The following is a 16,536-nucleotide window of genomic DNA, read 5'->3' on the forward strand; positions in this document are numbered from 1 at the left end:
TTGTCGATTAGGACCAACGGAGATGAAGGAGCTGATGATGCAACTTCAAGAGTTATTGGACAAAGGTTTCATTAGACCTAGTTCATCACCCTGGGGAGCTCCGGTGCTATTCGTGAAGAAGAAAGATGGAAGTATGAGAATGTGCATCGATTATAGAGAGCTGAATAAGGCAACGATAAAGAATACATATCTGTTGCGGGGGATTGATGACCTGTTCAATCAACTTCAAGGTTCGAACTATTTCTCGAATATCGATTTTAGGTCAGGGTATCATCAGCTGAAAGTAAGAGAGCAGGATATAGAGAAGACTGCATTCAGAACACGATATGGGCACTACGAGTTTTCGGTTATGTCGTTTGGACTAACCAATGCTCCAGCAGTATTCATGGATTTAAGGAACAGGGTTTGTAATCCGTTCCTAGATAAATCTGCGATAGTGTTCATAGATGAGATTCTGATTTATTTGAAAAGCCAAGAGGAGCATGGGAAACACTTGCGAGAAGTGTTAGAAGTCTTGAAGAAGGTGAAGTTGTATGCGAAGTTCTCCAAATGTGATTTTTGGATTCGTGAAGTCCAATTCTTGGGTCACGTGGTCAACCAAGAAGGGATAATGGTTGATCCAGCGAAGATCGAAGCTGTGATGAATTGGGAACAACTGAAAAGTCCCACGGAGATCCGAAGCTTTTTAGGATTAGCCGGATATTACCGAAGGTTTATCCAAGGCTTTTCTTCGATCGCTATTCCATTAACGGCTTTGACCCACAAAGAAGCTACTTATACCTGGAGTGATAAGCATAAAGAAGCATTCAAGAAGCTAAAGAAGAAACTATGTGAGGCACCGATACTTTCTCTACCTGATGGAGTTGAAGACTTCGCAGTTTATAGCGATGCGTATCGCATTGGATTGGGTTGTGTTTTGACCCAAAGAGATAAGGTGATCGCGTATGCATCTCGACAACTGAAAGAACATGAAAAGAACTACCCGACTCATGATTTGGAGTTGGCAGCGATAGTTTTCGCTTTGAAAATATGGAGGCATTACCTCTATGGCACGAAGTGCAAACTTTTCACTGATCATAAGAGTCTCCAATATCTCTTTAATCAGAAAGAATTAAATATGAGGCAACGACGCTGGATAGAGTTGCTTAAGGACTACGACTGTGAGATACTTTACCACCCTGGTAAAGCAAATGTTGTTGCTGATGCTGATCCATGCATAGATCATGAAAGCCCAAAATGTGATGGATTAGTGATTACTAGTGGGCTAGAAGGTGGTTTGGGCTCAATGGTTGGGTTGTGCATGGTAACCCACAAATTCAATTAAGGTTGCATGAAGACTAGGGCAACATTTTTAAGGCTTCATAAGTGCTAAAAACGTTACTATTTGCTTCATAAAGCCTCCTAGCCGTTTTTGACACTCTTTGGTGGATTAAGGTTACACTTTAATGCTTCTGATGGCTCATTAATGCTTCTTATGGCTCCTTAATGAAGCATAGACGTTTTTTCTTCATCCTCAAGTGTCTTGGACGTTTTTTTTTGTGTTCTTTCAAGAGTTACCTTAATTTCTATTTACTAGTTTTAATGAATAATTGGTTGGTTGGCTTGTAACCACCAAATTTGTAATAAAGGCTTCATATAAAGCCAAATTATGCATGGAAAAAGTAATGCACGGATTTTAATCAAATAAACATTATTTTCACTTTGAATTATTGTTATAATTCTCAAATTATCTTGTTGGGACGTGTTCTTGACTTGATACGAACTCAATCCAATAGGTCTTGGATTGTTTTCATCGGTATACAACTTAATAGGTCTTGAGTTGTTACTATACTAATCTATCTATTTCTTTCCATTCACATATCATTTGTGGTTGCTATTCTCTCTTAATTTACCTAAACACTACCCTACTCACTAAATCAAGCCCATACACGCATCATAAGTGGTATCAGAGCGCAGAATGGATTTTGATGATCCAGAGTTCCTACAAAATCTTCGAGAAGCATTAAGAAACATCCAAGAAGGTGGAAATCGAAAGCAACCCCGCCGTGGTGAACATAGGGTTGTGGAAGAATTCAAGGTGTCTGAATTGCCTGACTTTGTTGGTGGAACTGATCCTGAACGCTACTTGGAGTGGGAAAGGAAGATTGAAAGAATGTTCGAGTTCAAAGAAGTGGATGATGAAAAAAGCTGCAAGTATGCCATTCTCAAGCTAAGTGGTGGTGCTTCATTATGGTTTGAAGGGCTTAAGGCCAAGAGAACCCGTGAAGGCAAAGAAAAAATTTGTTCTTGGCTTTCTCTAAAACGAAAGCTAAGAAAGAGATATGTTCCTTCTACTCATAGAATTGCCACTTACAAGAAGATTGCTGATTTGAGGCAAGGAAAAATGAGTGTTGGAGAATACATTGATGAATTTGAGAAGTTGTCCTTGATGGGGGATATTGAAGAAATTGAAGAACAAAAAATGACTCGTTTTCTAAAAGGGTTGAACTACAACATTGCCAATGTTGTGGAGTTGTATCCTTATGCTGATTTTGGAACTCTTTGTGGTTTGTGTTTGAAGTTGGAGGGGCAAGCCAAAGCACGTTATGGTGGGAGTTCAAGTTCAAGTCTCGAAAATCCCAAGTCAAAGTCGTGGTCCAAGCCCGAGTCTAGCAATAGACAAAATTCTGTTTCTACTCCTTCTGGTTCTAGTAGTGTTCCCGTTGCTCCCAAACTTACTAGTGGTACCAAAGAAACTAGTTTGGCGAAAATTAGATGTTTCAAGTGTCAAGGTTTTGGTCATTACCAAAATGCTTGTCCAAACAAAAGGGTGGTGACTTTAAGGGAGGCCATTGAATGTCGTGAAGAGTTGGAGGAAGAAGAGAGGTTGGCGGGTATTTTTTATGATACACAACAAGAAGAGGAAGCAGAGGAGGAGGTAGAGTATGAAGCACCGGTGTATGATACAGTTTTGGTGCTTAGAACCCTTAAAACTCAAGGGGTTCAAACCGTGGCTGATATGGATCAACGAGACCAATTGTTTCACACCAAATGTTTGGTTAGTGACAAGTGGTGTAGTTTGATTATTGATGGTGGAAGTTGTACTAATGTTGCTTCTAATGAAATGGTGACCAAATTGGGTTTGTCTACAACAAACCACCCAAAACCATATGTTCTTCATTGGTTGGATGATGGAAGCAAAATAAAGGTGACAAAACAGGTTAGAGTTGGTCTAACTATGGGGTCTTATGAAGATGAAGTGTTGTGTGATGTTATTCCTATGGATGCATGTCATATTTTGTTGGGGCGTCCTTGGCAATTTGATAGGGACGTGTTACATAGAGGGAGGAGCAATGAATATGAGTTGAAACACAATAATAAAAAAATTGTGTTAAAACCCATGTCCCCAACGGCCATAAGGTCCATGAATTCTAAACAAGTAAAAAAACCTAATCTTTCTATGTTTGCTAGTGAAAGGGAGGTGGAGCAAGTTCTTGACAAAGGTGATGTTATCTACATGCTTGTGGCCAAAGAGCATGCAAAGGTGGAGAAGATGGTGCATGGAGAAAACACTATTGCTGATTTGCTTTTGGAGTTTCAAGATGTGTTTCCAAGCGAATTACCACCGGTTTTGCCTCCAATCCGTGGTATCGAACACCAAATTGACCTTATTCCGGGTGCTCCTTTGCCCAATAAAGCTGCCTATAGATGTAATCCGGAGGTGACAAAAGAGTTGCAAAAACAAATTGATGAACTCATGAAAATGGGTTATGTTCGTGAAAGCCTAAGTCCTTGTGCTGTTCCAGTTTTGTTGGTTCCAAAAAAAGATGGTTCTTGGAGGATGTGTGTTGATAGTAGGGCCGTTAATAACATCACCATAAAATACCGATTTCCTATTCCTAGAGTTGATGATTTGTTGGACGAGTTGCATGGTTCTATTGTGTTCTCAAAAATTGATTTGAGAAGTGGTTACCATCAAATTCGTATGCGTGAAGGGGATGAATGGAAAACAGCCTTTAAAACTAAACATGGCTTGTATGAATGGACCGTAATGCCTTTCGGTCTAACTAACGCACCTAGCACTTTCATGCGACTAATGAATGAAGTGCTAAAATCTTTTTTGGGCAGGTTTGTGGTTGTGTACCTTGATGATATCTTGGTATATAGCAAGAGCTTGGAGGATCATTTGGTGCACTTAAAACAGGTTTTCAAGACGCTTAGAGCTCAAAAACTTTATGGAAAGCAAGAAAAATGTTCGTTTTTAGTGGAAGAAGTGGCATTTTTGGGTTTTGTGGTTTCAAAAAATGGCGTGTCCGTAGACCCATCCAAGACTGAAGCAATCAAGTCATGGCCTATTCCTACTAATATTTCTGAAGTTAGATCATTTCATGGTCTTACTTCTTTCTATAGAAGATTTGTTCGTGATTTTAGCACCATTGCAAGTCCCATAACAAGTTGTTTGAAGAAAGGAGTCTTTGCATGGGGAGAAGAAGCTCAAAAGGCATTTGAGAAACTCAAGGCATTGTTGTGTGATGCTCTTATTTTGGCTCTTCCTGATTTTTCTCAACCATTTGAAGTGGAGTGTGATGCAAGTGGAGTTGGTATTGGGGCTGTTTTGATCCAATCCAAACGTCCTATTGCTTATTTTTCTGAAAAGTTGGGTGGTGCTCGTTTGAATTATTGCACTTATGATAAGGAGTTTTATGCTATTGTCCGTGCTTTAGATCATTGGAGTCATTATTTGCGTGCAAATCATTTTATTTTGCATTCTGATCATGAATCCTTAAAGTACATCAATGGGCAACAAAAGTTGAGCACAAGACATGCAAAGTGGGTGGAGTTCTTGCAATCCTTTCATTTCTCATGCAAATACAAGGAATGTAAAAGCAATGTGGTGGCTGATGCACTCTCGAGGCGTTACTCATTGTTGGTGACTTTGGATGTTCGTTTCTTGGGATTTGAAACTCTAAAGGACCATTATCAATCTGATATGGACTTTGGAGATATGTTTTTGAAATGTGCAGGTGGTCCTAATGGTGAATTTGTAATTCAAGATGGCTTTCTATTCAAAGGCAATCGCCTTTGTGTCCCAAAACATGCAATACGGGAGTTGTTGATTCGTGAAGCTCATGGCGGTGGTTTGGCTGGTCATTTTGGCATTACCAAAACTTTGCAGGTGCTTAAAGAACATTTCTTTTGGCCGAAGATGTTGGGGGATGTAACCAACATAGTGGGCAAGTGTGTTACATGTCATATGGCAAAAACAACTTTCAAGCATGGTGTTTACACTCCTTTGCCGGTTCCTATTCGTCCTTGGGAAGATGTGTCCATGGATTTCATTATGGCTTTGCCTAGAACTCAAAGGGGGAAGGATTCCATTATGGTGGTGGTGGATAGGTTTTCAAAAATGGCTCACTTTGTGCCATGTCATAAAACAAATGATGCATCTAATGTGGCTGATTTGTACTTTAAAGAGGTGGTTCGTTTGCATGGTATTCCTAAAACAATTGTTTCTGATAGGGATTCCAAGTTTCTAAGTTACTTTTGGAACACTTTGTGGAGGAAAGTCGGTACTAAGTTATTTTTTGTACATCCCATCATCCACAAACGGATGGGCAAACGGAGGTGACTAATAGAACTTTGGGTACTTTGTTGAGAGGGTTGGTTAGCAAAACTCAAAAAGATTGGGACATCAAACTTGCACATGCTGAATTTGCCTATAATCGTTCTCCTACTTATGCTACAGGTCACTCTCCTTTTGAGGTGGTGTATGGTGTGAATCCTTACATGCCTTTGGATTTGATTCCATTGCCAAAGGATGAATTGGTTCACAAGGATGCTAATGACAAGTTGAAGGCTATGATGAAACTACACCAACAAGTTCGTGAGAAGATTGAAGCCGTGAATGAGTTGTACAAACAGAAGTCCAACAAGCATAGGAAACCACGTGTCTTTCAAGATGGTGACTTGGTGTGGGTGTATATGAGGAAAGAACGTTTTCCTAACAAAAGGAAAAACAAGTTGATGCCAAGAGCTGAAGGTCCTTACAGAGTGGTGTCACGTGTCAATGATAATGCTTATAAGGTAGATTTGGGAGGAGACCATGGAGTGCATGCTACCTTTAATGTGGGAGATCTTTCACCTTATCTTGATGATGATGGACTTGATGAATTGAGGTCAATTCCTTTCAAAGGGGGAAGGGATGATCCATGCATGGATCATGAAAGCCCAAAATGTGATGGATTAGTGATTACTAGTGGGCTAGAAGGTGGTTTGGGCTCAATGGTTGGGTTGTGCATGGTAACCCACAAATTCAATTAAGGTTGCATGAAGACTAGGGCAACATTTTTAAGGCTTCATAAGTGCTAAAAACGTTACTATTTGCTTCATAAAGCCTCCTAGCCGTTTTTGACACTCTTTGGTGGATTAAGGTTACACTTTAATGCTTCTGATGGCTCATTAATGCTTCTTATGGCTCCTTAATGAAGCATAGACGTTTTTTCTTCATCCTCAAGTGTCTTGGACGTTTTTTTTTGTGTTCTTTCAAGAGTTACCTTAATTTCTATTTACTAGTTTTAATGAATAATTGGTTGGTTGGCTTGTAACCACCAAATTTGTAATAAAGGCTTCATATAAAGCCAAATTATGCATGGAAAAAGTAATGCACGAATTTTAATCAAATAACCATTATTTTCACTTTGAATTATTGTTATAATTCTCAAATTATCTTGTTGGGACGTGTTCTTGACTTGATACGAACTCAATCCAATAGGTCTTGGATTGTTTTCATCGGTATACAACTTAATAGGTCTTGAGTTGTTACTATACTAATCTATCTATTTCTTTCCATTCACATATCATTTGTGGTTGCTATTCTCTCTTAATTTACCTAAACACTACCCTACTCACTAAATCAAGCCCATACACGCATCAGATGCTCTCAGTCGGAAAGTCAATCTTGAAAGAAAAAGGCCAAGAGCGTTAAGAATTGAAGTTGTCTCGACCATTGTGGAAAGTATAAAGAAAGCTCAAGAGGAAGCTTCTAAGAAGAATGACCGAAAAGAGGAACGTTTGGGCAAAACGTTGGTGTTCGGTATAAACAGCCATGGACTGACGGTGTTCCAAGATCGGATTTGGATACCTAAGACAAGAGGAGTCAGAGATCTTATGATGGAAGAAGCTCACAAGACCATGTACTCGATTCATCCTGGTAGCACTAAAATGTATAGGGACCTGAAACTCTACTACTGGTGGCCGACGATGAAGCTTGATGTTGCAAAGTATGTGGCCGAGTGTGTGACTTGTGCTAGAGTCAAGACACAACATCAGAAACCATACGGGAGTTTAGAACCATTGCTTGTGCCTATGGGTAAGTGGGAAGACATTGCTATGGATTTTATCACTAAAATGAACAGAACAAAGAATGGTCACGATATGATTTGGGTGGTCGTTGATCGATTCACTAAGAGTGCGCATTTCATAGCAGCCAAGGAGAAATGGTCTATGGATAAGCTTGCGAATTCTTACGTGAAGGAAATTGTGAGGCTTCACGGTGTTCCGTTAATGATTGTATCAGATCGTGATAGTCGTTTCACCTCGAGGTTTTGGAAAAGTCTACAAGAGGAAATGGGTACCAAGTTGTGTTTAAGTACGGCTTACCATCCGCAGACTGATAGTCAGAGCGAATGGACGATACAAACGCTTGAAGATATGCTGAGGGCATGTACCCTGGAATTCCTAGGTAACTGGGATGAACATTTACCTTTGGTAGAATTTTCATACAATAATAGTTTCCACTTGAGCATAAAGATAGCACGTTATCAAGGTTTGTACGGACATAAGTGTCGTACGCCGTCTTGTTGGCTTGAGGCTGGGGAAAAGCAGTTTATGGGACCGGAGATAGTCCATCAAACTGCTGAAAAGTTGAAAATAATTAGGGAAAGAATGTTAATAGCTCAGGATCGTCAAAAGAGCTATGCTGACAACAAGCAAAGATCGATGACTTTTGAAGTTGGAGACTCGGTTTTGCTTAAAGTCTCGCCGTGGAAGGGACTTAAAAGATTTGGTAAAAAAGGAAGATTAAGTCCAAGGTTTATTGGACCGTTTAAAGTTCTTTAGAGGATTGGGAACCAATCTTACAAGCTCGAACTACCAGAAGAACTGAATGGAATTCATAACACTTTTCATGCGTGTTATTTGAGGAAGTTCACGGGAGAAGTTCCCGACATGATTCCACTTTCGGAGTTGAGAATTGATGACAACAATAGGTTAATTGAAGAACCAGAGGCAATCGTTGACCAAAATACTAAGAAATTGCGACGCAAGATGGTCGAGTTAGTGCTTGTCTGATGGAAACACACGAATGAGCTGAATCTCACCTGGGAGATGGAGAGTGACATGATGGGTCGCTATCCGCATTTGTTTGTTGATGTGTGATTCCGAGGACGGAATCATTCTAAGGTGGAGAGAATTGTAACGCCTGTGTTTCTGGGCTTGTCATTAATGTTGATATAATAGTCAAGGTTAACCTTTGTAACCCGTTTTGAAATAATAGAAATGTATTATTTGTGTATTATGTGTTATGTGCTTAATTGTGTGTCTTAATTTAATTAAGAATAAAAATAAGCGTCAAAATGAAATGTTAGATGAAGCCGATATCTATGGATAAAGTTGTAGTAGATGAAATGACCTGTCGAAGTTTTGCGACAGAACCGGCAATGCTGAATGATGTAAAAAGTGAAATGTACGTTAGAGCGATATTTAGCCTTAGTAATCTAAACGAATATTGTAGAGTTCGTTAAACCGAGAGCGTACATAAAAAAGAACACCCAAATCTGACTTCGTATGAGGAAGTTATGATTTTCTGAAGTTCGACTTAGCAGTATGCAGCCCGAATACTCGATTCGAGATCGAGTGATTATTGGTTGAAACAATCTAAACGAGAATCGAAGATCTCATTGATAGTAGCGCATTGGTGAAAATACAGACGAAAACGGACGTCGGATGAAGAAGTCATGATTTTATAACGGAGTTTTCTTGTCCCGTCCTACTAAAAATAAATAATAAAAATAAATCAAAATTAGCAGACGGAGTCTAAACGAAAGTTGTAGAGTATGGTCTCACCTACGCGTGAATATAAAGAACGTCGAAAACGGAGTTCGTATGAAGAAGATATGAATTTTCGAAATTTATTAAATAATTTAAATTTAAATTTAATTATTAAATCCAACATTATCTGAAGGGGAGTCACCGGACTTATCCGGGTTACGCCCAGCGTAGGGCTGTATGCCCAGCGTACAGCGAAGCATGACACACCTCGCACTCGAGTTCTTCGGATGACGCATGCAGTGACGATTTCGGAGGCAGTACGCCCAGCATACTGTGAGGCATCAGCTTCCTATAAAAGGGTTGCGAGGGCAGCCGACTCCATTTGCCAAATTCTCTTCTCTTTCTCCCGTTTTTCATCGTTTTGCATGCTAGAAGTATTCCGAATTCCCGGTATTATTCCCGAGCCCTGAAGCAAGTTATGAAGCCCCGAAGATCCCGAGAAGTGTAATTCCCGAGCCGAAGCTCTGCTCGCGGGAAGCCCGGTTTTTGTGAAGATCTTCCAGATCTACTAAAGAATACTACTTCTGCAAGTCATAGTGCTGTCCGATCATCTTCTGATCAAGTGAGTGTGTGGTTACTTTCTTCTAACGCATAATTATGAAATATTTTATACGAAATACGTGTTAGGTGTATATTTTGTGTTATATGTGTGAATGTATATTCACTTTCTTCTATCTCATAGATATGATTTATTCTCTATGAAATACATGTTATGTGGGTGTGCCTCATCTGTTATGTGGAATATGTATTGAATGAGAGTGCTATACAGGTTTTAAACTATGTATAATATATATATATATATATATATATATATATATATATATATATATATATTATCTACTAATATGTTAGCTAGAACGTGGGTAGATAGTTGGTGTGTGATAAACATATGAGAGGCCTCGATGTGGTTATTGTTGATCTAGTTATTCAGCAGAGTATGGAAAACGACCACAGACTCTTTCTAGACAGTTTTGTGGAACGCTAGCAGGTTCATAACATTTAGGTGTTGTGAACGATGTGGTCACCGGTGTACTCTATCCCCCTCATGGTTGCCTTTAGGATATCTATTGTTGAGGAAACCCCTTAGCAGTAATGTCCGTCCCGATGAAAATCCTAGATTAGGTCCCTTGAGATAGATGTTGTTTTAGGGATGTAAAGTGAGGATAACGGGAATGGATAATCGGGTTATTGTTGGTTGGTGAAATTAAATATAATTTATTTATTGTGGGCTGAAAACCCTATATGCTCACCAGGCTCCCAAGCCTGACCCAATCAGTTTTATTTGTATTACAGGAAGTGGCGCAATGGCATAATATGGATGAATCATCGAGTTGTTTTGTTAACAAGTCTGTATATGTATATATTTGTTGAATGACTTGTAATGTTATCGTTTATGCTTTATGGTCTGTATCAGAACATGACATCCCGAGTTTCGATTATATAATGAAAATGTATGTCTTGATGAAATGCTTTGATAAATATTATTTTATCATGTTTTGTTTTTGGGAACAAATTCCGCATCTCTTTTAAAATCAAAAGGATTTACTCTGAAAATGTTTAAAAAGCATAAATGAAACTGGTCTTTTCTGGCCGAGATTTTGGGGATGTCACCCAACCAACATTTCAAGGCCCCACACCCTTGTGGGAGACAAACTTGAACCAATGGAGCCATGAACAGGGTCAGCCTTTACCCTTCAATGGAGATCGAATTTTTTACAATGTAAGCGTGGGAGGCTCAGCTAACCGAGTCCTGCCCATCATGGTCCGCAGGATTTCTCAGAATGTTGAGCAAGGTCAGGCAGATATCGACCGAGTCATAGAAATTGACGCCAATTTGGGTGTTAACAAGGTCCGTATTATCCATCTCGAAGAAGCTATGGAAAGGAATAAGAGAACCAATGAGACTCTGCAGCAACAACTGGCTACCTCCCAAGATGAGGTCATAGAACTTCAAGTGCGTCAGATAGCTCGTGAGCGACATATTCAAGATGTTGTTCGTCAACTGGTAGATCTGAGGGTTCACCCGAGTAGTGCCCGTCACTTGTAGAAGATGTTTGACTCGTCTTACCTTTTGGTTAAAGGAATAGCCTTTGTTATCTATGATCTAAGAAGCACTTTTCTGTAAAATATTCCTGTCTTTCAAACACTATAACTAGACTTCTAAGCTGTCAACATATTCCCTTATGGTTTGATGTAAGACCTACCGTCAGGTCATTTTTCTGAACTTGTTACATGAATAATACCAATAATATTGATAGTTATCTAATCTGTTGGAAACGATTGGAGATGTCTCTTCACAATAATTGTAATGGAGAAAATACCAATTCAAATGAAATGGATTCAAAATGATGTTACTGCATGAATAGGGATTATAAATTTGACCATTTTCATCCAGTAAATAATATTTAAGTATTTGAAAAATCTGTTTGAAATTGTCAAGTTGCAAATAGTTAGTTACCAAGATCTGATTATGGGTTATTAAATGGGAAAAGAAATCAAAATTATAAATTGGAAAACCTGTTCCTAACGGGCCCAACGAATTCCTAATTGGAATTAGGGGGTTCTTTTTGATTGATTCTTTTATCGCATTGGGAGATTCTACATCGTTGAATGGGCCTATTCGAAAACAATTGGATGATGACAAAATTATCAAAGATTGAGATTCCTTATTTCGATTCAACAACGTATGGATAGTTCCTTGATTTGGATTAAGGGATTCTTTAATCCTTGACTTGGAATAGGAATAAATGGAAGAAAATGGATTGACATTAGCGCGATCTGATCCATTCTCAGAGATCAATCCTGAACCCGACAGATCGTTCCTTTTTCCGGTATAAGAAATAGGTGACTTAGCTAAGTCGATTCTTAGAAAATATCTAAGCAAACCATTTGTCCTTATTTCAACAAAGGAAGCACAGGCCTTTTCGATTTTTTTGTCTTGGTCCCAATTCAACACTAAAGAAGTCCGAACTAACTGAATACTTGTGTCCCAAATTTCAAGAATTAGGTCGTAATAAAGGATATAATTGACAACTCGAAGTTGTAGATTATCACTTTCCTGCAAGAGATCCGGCGGGAAAAGTCTTCCTAAATTTATACCATCCGTTTTTTTATATGGGACTACAGGTTGAACCAAAACAAAATACTTTTTTTCATACCTGGAAAGTTTCATTCGTTGGATATAGAGCCAATTTTTCAATTTTTGTGTATTCTTTGGAATTTGGTTTTCCCCCTCCTGGCGGTATCAATCGGAATGCCTTATTTGTCTTTCCAGGAAAATGGATATCTCCAGAAAAGATTATCAGTTTCATTTTTTCTGCTTTTTTCTTCACTCGGACCAATCCGCCTACCCGACTTCTTCTATTGAAAGTGATTTGTGTATCTGCCCCAATAATACTATTGTGCCGTACCATTATGGAAGAAGATTCGGACAAAATGTGGACTTCCACGGGAATAAAAAAAATGGATTTACTTCCTTTTGGTATTTTGGCCAAAATACCTTGACTCCTCGATACTCAATCAAATTCTCTTCGTTGACGATTGAATTTAGTTCTCAAGTCTCATATTTAGTAAGTCCCGAGCTCTTTCTTATATATCGAGGATCATCGAAATAAGCAAGAATACTATTTCTACGGAGAATACCATTTCTGGGTATTTCCATTGAGATACCTGAAGAAGGTATTAGTTGGTTCTCGCCTTCTTGAATCGATTCGAGTGGGATGATGAATCTATTTCTTCGCCTCTTTGCCAATAAATCAGAATTACCGTCGAGAATGGCCGGATATCTGAGATTACAATGATCCGTACATGTCATTCGATTCAGTTCTGAATAATCAGGAATCCTATCTCCTTTTTGATTTTTACCAGAAAAATACGAACTAAAAAATTTGTGTCTCACTTGATTATTAGTTACTGAGGGGTTAGCAATATATCTTGGCTTGACAGAAAGAGAATAAGCGTTCATTTGATCTTGATCCTTGTGGATCGAACAAGGGCCTAGACTGTATCTCCAGGGCTCCCCTAATAATATCCATAAATGACTTGTTTTTGGTAAGAGATGAATATTACCATATGTAAATTCAGGTGCATGGTACACATCAGTATTCCAGTGCATTTCGCCTTCTGAGTCAGAATAAATATGTTTTCGAACCTTCTCTTTCAAATTCAAAGTGGAGGTTCTCGCGCGAATCTCAGCAATCACTTATTCTGATTCTACATATTGATCGTTTTGAACTAAAAGAAAACTTTTGGGCGGAATACACACATTGTGTATAATATCTTCACTCTCAATAGTTACATACAAGTCTCTAGAACATAGAAAAGCAGGATGTCCATGATGTGTACGTGTCGGATGAACCAAATCCTCGTTGAATTTTATTTTTCCATTAGAAGGGGCTCGCACATGTTCTGCAGTACCCCCTGTAAATACTCCGCCGGTATGAAAAGTTCTTAATGTTAATTGAGTGCCCGGTTCTCCAATAGATTGACCTGCAATAATACCTACGGCTTCTCCCAATTCGACCAGGTCGTCATGAGCTGGACTCCAGCCATAACATAATTGACAAATCCAAGATGTACTCCTACAAGTAAAGGGGGTTCGAATAGAGATTGGGTGTGCTCTAAAAGTTATGAATCTACTGACAAGTCCAACCCCAATATCTTGATTTCTAGTAGCAATACATCGCGAACCTATATATATCATCTGCTAATACACGGCCAATTAATGTTTGGATAAAAATCCTGTCCGTCATCATTCCATTTCAAGGACTTACAGAAATACCTCGAACGGTGCCACAATCTGTTCGACGTACAACAATGTGTTGAACTACTTCAACAAGTCTGCGCGTGAGATATCCTGCATCTGATGTTCGGATAGCGGTATCCACAACCCCTTTACGGGCTCCGTAACAAGAAATAATGTATTCTGTTAACGACAGTCCTTCGCGTAAATTGCTTTGAATGGGTAAATCAATCATTTGCCCTTGAGGATCCGACATTAATCCTCTCATACCTACTAATTGATGTACCTGAGATGCATTTCCTCTGGCTCCCGAAAAAGACATTATATGGACTGGATTAAAAGGATCGGTCATCCGAAAATTAGGATTCATTTCTTGTCGCAAATATTCACTTGTGGCATACCATATTTCGATCGATTGACGTAATTTTTCTACCGCGTGTACATTCCCATAATGATGGTGTTTTTCCAAAATAAAACTTTGTTGTTCAGCGTCTTGAACTAGCCATCTTTTAGAAGGTATTGTTAAAAGATCATCAATTCCTAATGAAATGGATGCGGCGGTAGCTTGTCGGAAACCCAGAGTCTTTACTTGATCTAAGATATGTGATGTATATCCTATTCCATAGTGATCAATAAATCGACTAATAAGTCGTTTCATGGCAGTTCCGTCTATCACTTTATTGTGAAAGACCTGAGTGGGCCGTTCTGCCATCAGTACCTCCATATTGCGCTGAGTAGAATTTTACAATGGGCTTGAGTCAGTGATTGGAAAACTTCATTTTCTAGATCTTGATTCACGTATAAATTCTGCACTTATGGTCCTAGTTAACCCGGAGAGACTCGAATTCCCGTTGGTAGCATAGAATTACAACAACCCTTTCTCTTGTGTTTTCCTACTCTTGTCTTGTGTCTCTATTGCAATCATACAACTATTGGAATATGGTGATTTAGCCCTTGGATCACTCCCATTTTACTTACAATTGATTCTTACTATCATCATCAATCTTTGTAAACTTTCAGTAAAAGATGCCTCCACGCTGATCAATGAGACGCGATCCTTCGGTAACTTCAACACTACCAGATCCTCCACAATATAATCAGGCGGCTATTCAAGATGCGGTTAATGCGGCTGTTACGACAGCCCTAGCACAGTTCAGTACTAGTGGAACTAGTGGAAGTGAAACTTATGTGCCTCCCACTATTGTCGAAGCTCCACTGCGCTCTAGGGAGTGCTCGTATAAAGACTTCACCAGTTGCAAACCCAGGGCCTTCAACGGGACTGGAGGAATCATTGCCTTCTCGCAATGGTTCAAGAAAACGGAGTCGATCTTTGAGATTTGCTCCTGTCTGGAAGCGAGCAAAGTAAAATTTGCCACCTGCACCTTTGCGGATCGAGCTCTGACATGGTGGAATAGTCATGTCAAGTCACTATCTCTTATAGTGGGAAATGCTATCGGCTGGGAAGCTCTTAAGGAGCTCATTATCGAAGAATACTGCCTGAGGGGCGAAGTTCAGAAGTTGGAGCAGGAGCTCTAGAGCCTAACCATGAAGGGCTCCGATATAGTATCGTACACTGCCAAATTCAGCGATCTGGTAGCACTATGTTAGGGAATGGTCCCTTCTGAAGCAAAGAAGGTGGAAATGTATATATGGGGTTGGTGCCTCCATTTCAGGGGAATGCTTCAAACACCGCTACCTTCGATAGTGCCAAGAAAGTGGCACAATGACTCATTGACCATGGGGTCTGTACCCCGTCAACAACAACAACCCTAGCCATCTCAGAACCCTCCAAAGCCGCAGATAACAAGTGAATGTTCTTGGATGACAAGAAGAAGCAAAAAGCTGCCAAAAAGCAGCAGGTCGTGGCGGTTCATGCGGGGATAGCACCTGCCGTTGTTGCTCCGGTAAAGCAGTACGTTGGAAACTTGCCGAAGTGCAACAAATGCATCTTCCACCATATTGGATCTTGCCGGGAAATACAGTGCTCTAACTGCAACAGGAAGGAGCACACTGCCCGTTTCTACAAATCTTCGGCAAGGCCAATTACCCAGGTCCCCGGCACTGGTGTGGGTCAGTCTTGCTACGGATGTGGCAAGGTGGGCCACTACAAAAGGAACTGCCCTAAGGCAGGGAATGCCGGTGGAGTGGGAAGAGTTTTTGCCATAGGCCACAAGGAAGCAGTTGCCGACCCTATAGTGGTTACTGATACGTTTCTCCTTGAAAACTCTTATTCATGCATATTATTTGATAGCGGGGCGGAGAGGAGTTTCATAAATCATAAATTTGCTCACTTAATTAAACAACGACCACACACACTTAAAGAAACATTCACTATAGAAATGGCTAACGAAAAAACTAAGAGCAATAGCAGTATATTCATAAGATGTACTCTAACTCTAGATAACCATTCCTTTCCAATCGACCTCATGTTGGTCTCAATTAAAAGTTTCGACTTCATAATCGGTATGGATTGGTTAAGTCTTCATCGCGCCGACATCATGTGTTACGAAAAAACGGTTCGTCTTAACCTTCTGTCTAGTGAAACTCTTATTATCTATGGCGACAAACCCGACACGAACTTCCGTATCATCTCGAGTATTCAATCCCATCAGTAATTGTGTAAGGAATATCACACATTCTTTGCTAACGTTGTCGATATGAGCCAAGAAACAAAAGAGATGAAGAACATACCAGTAGTACGCGACTTT

General features: G+C 39.7%; 1 protein-coding gene across 1 annotated transcript; it reads left to right on the forward strand.

Annotated features, from left to right (window-relative positions):
* Positions 1-1,957: 1,957 nt before the first annotated feature.
* Positions 1,958-11,134, forward strand: LOC145045527 (uncharacterized). The gene is made up of 5 exons (XM_078993852.1): positions 1,958-4,103; positions 4,254-4,354; positions 4,769-5,213; positions 5,726-6,063; positions 10,766-11,134. The coding sequence occupies exons 1-5, from the start codon at positions 1,958-1,960 to the stop codon at positions 11,132-11,134; spliced, it is 3,399 nt and encodes a 1,132-aa protein (XP_078849978.1).
* Positions 11,135-16,536: the final 5,402 nt, after the last annotated feature.

This window comes from Lactuca saligna, chromosome 5 (genome assembly GCF_052625555.1).
Source record: "Lactuca saligna cultivar CGN05327 chromosome 5, ASM5262555v1, whole genome shotgun sequence".
In the NCBI taxonomy this organism is placed as follows: domain Eukaryota; kingdom Viridiplantae; phylum Streptophyta; class Magnoliopsida; order Asterales; family Asteraceae; genus Lactuca; species Lactuca saligna.

Excerpts from the sequence above, each read along its gene's own strand:
- LOC145045527 (XM_078993852.1), top strand. The coding sequence starts at position 1,958 with ATGGATTTTGATGATCCAGAGTTCCTACAAAATCTTCGAGAAGCATTA. Across the intron at positions 4,104-4,253 it reads AGTGCTAAAATCTTTTTTGG|TGGCATTTTTGGGTTTTGTG; the intron begins GCAGGTTTGTGG and ends TAGTGGAAGAAG. Across the intron at positions 6,064-10,765 it reads TCAATGATAATGCTTATAAG|GGTCAGCCTTTACCCTTCAA; the intron begins GTAGATTTGGGA and ends AGCCATGAACAG.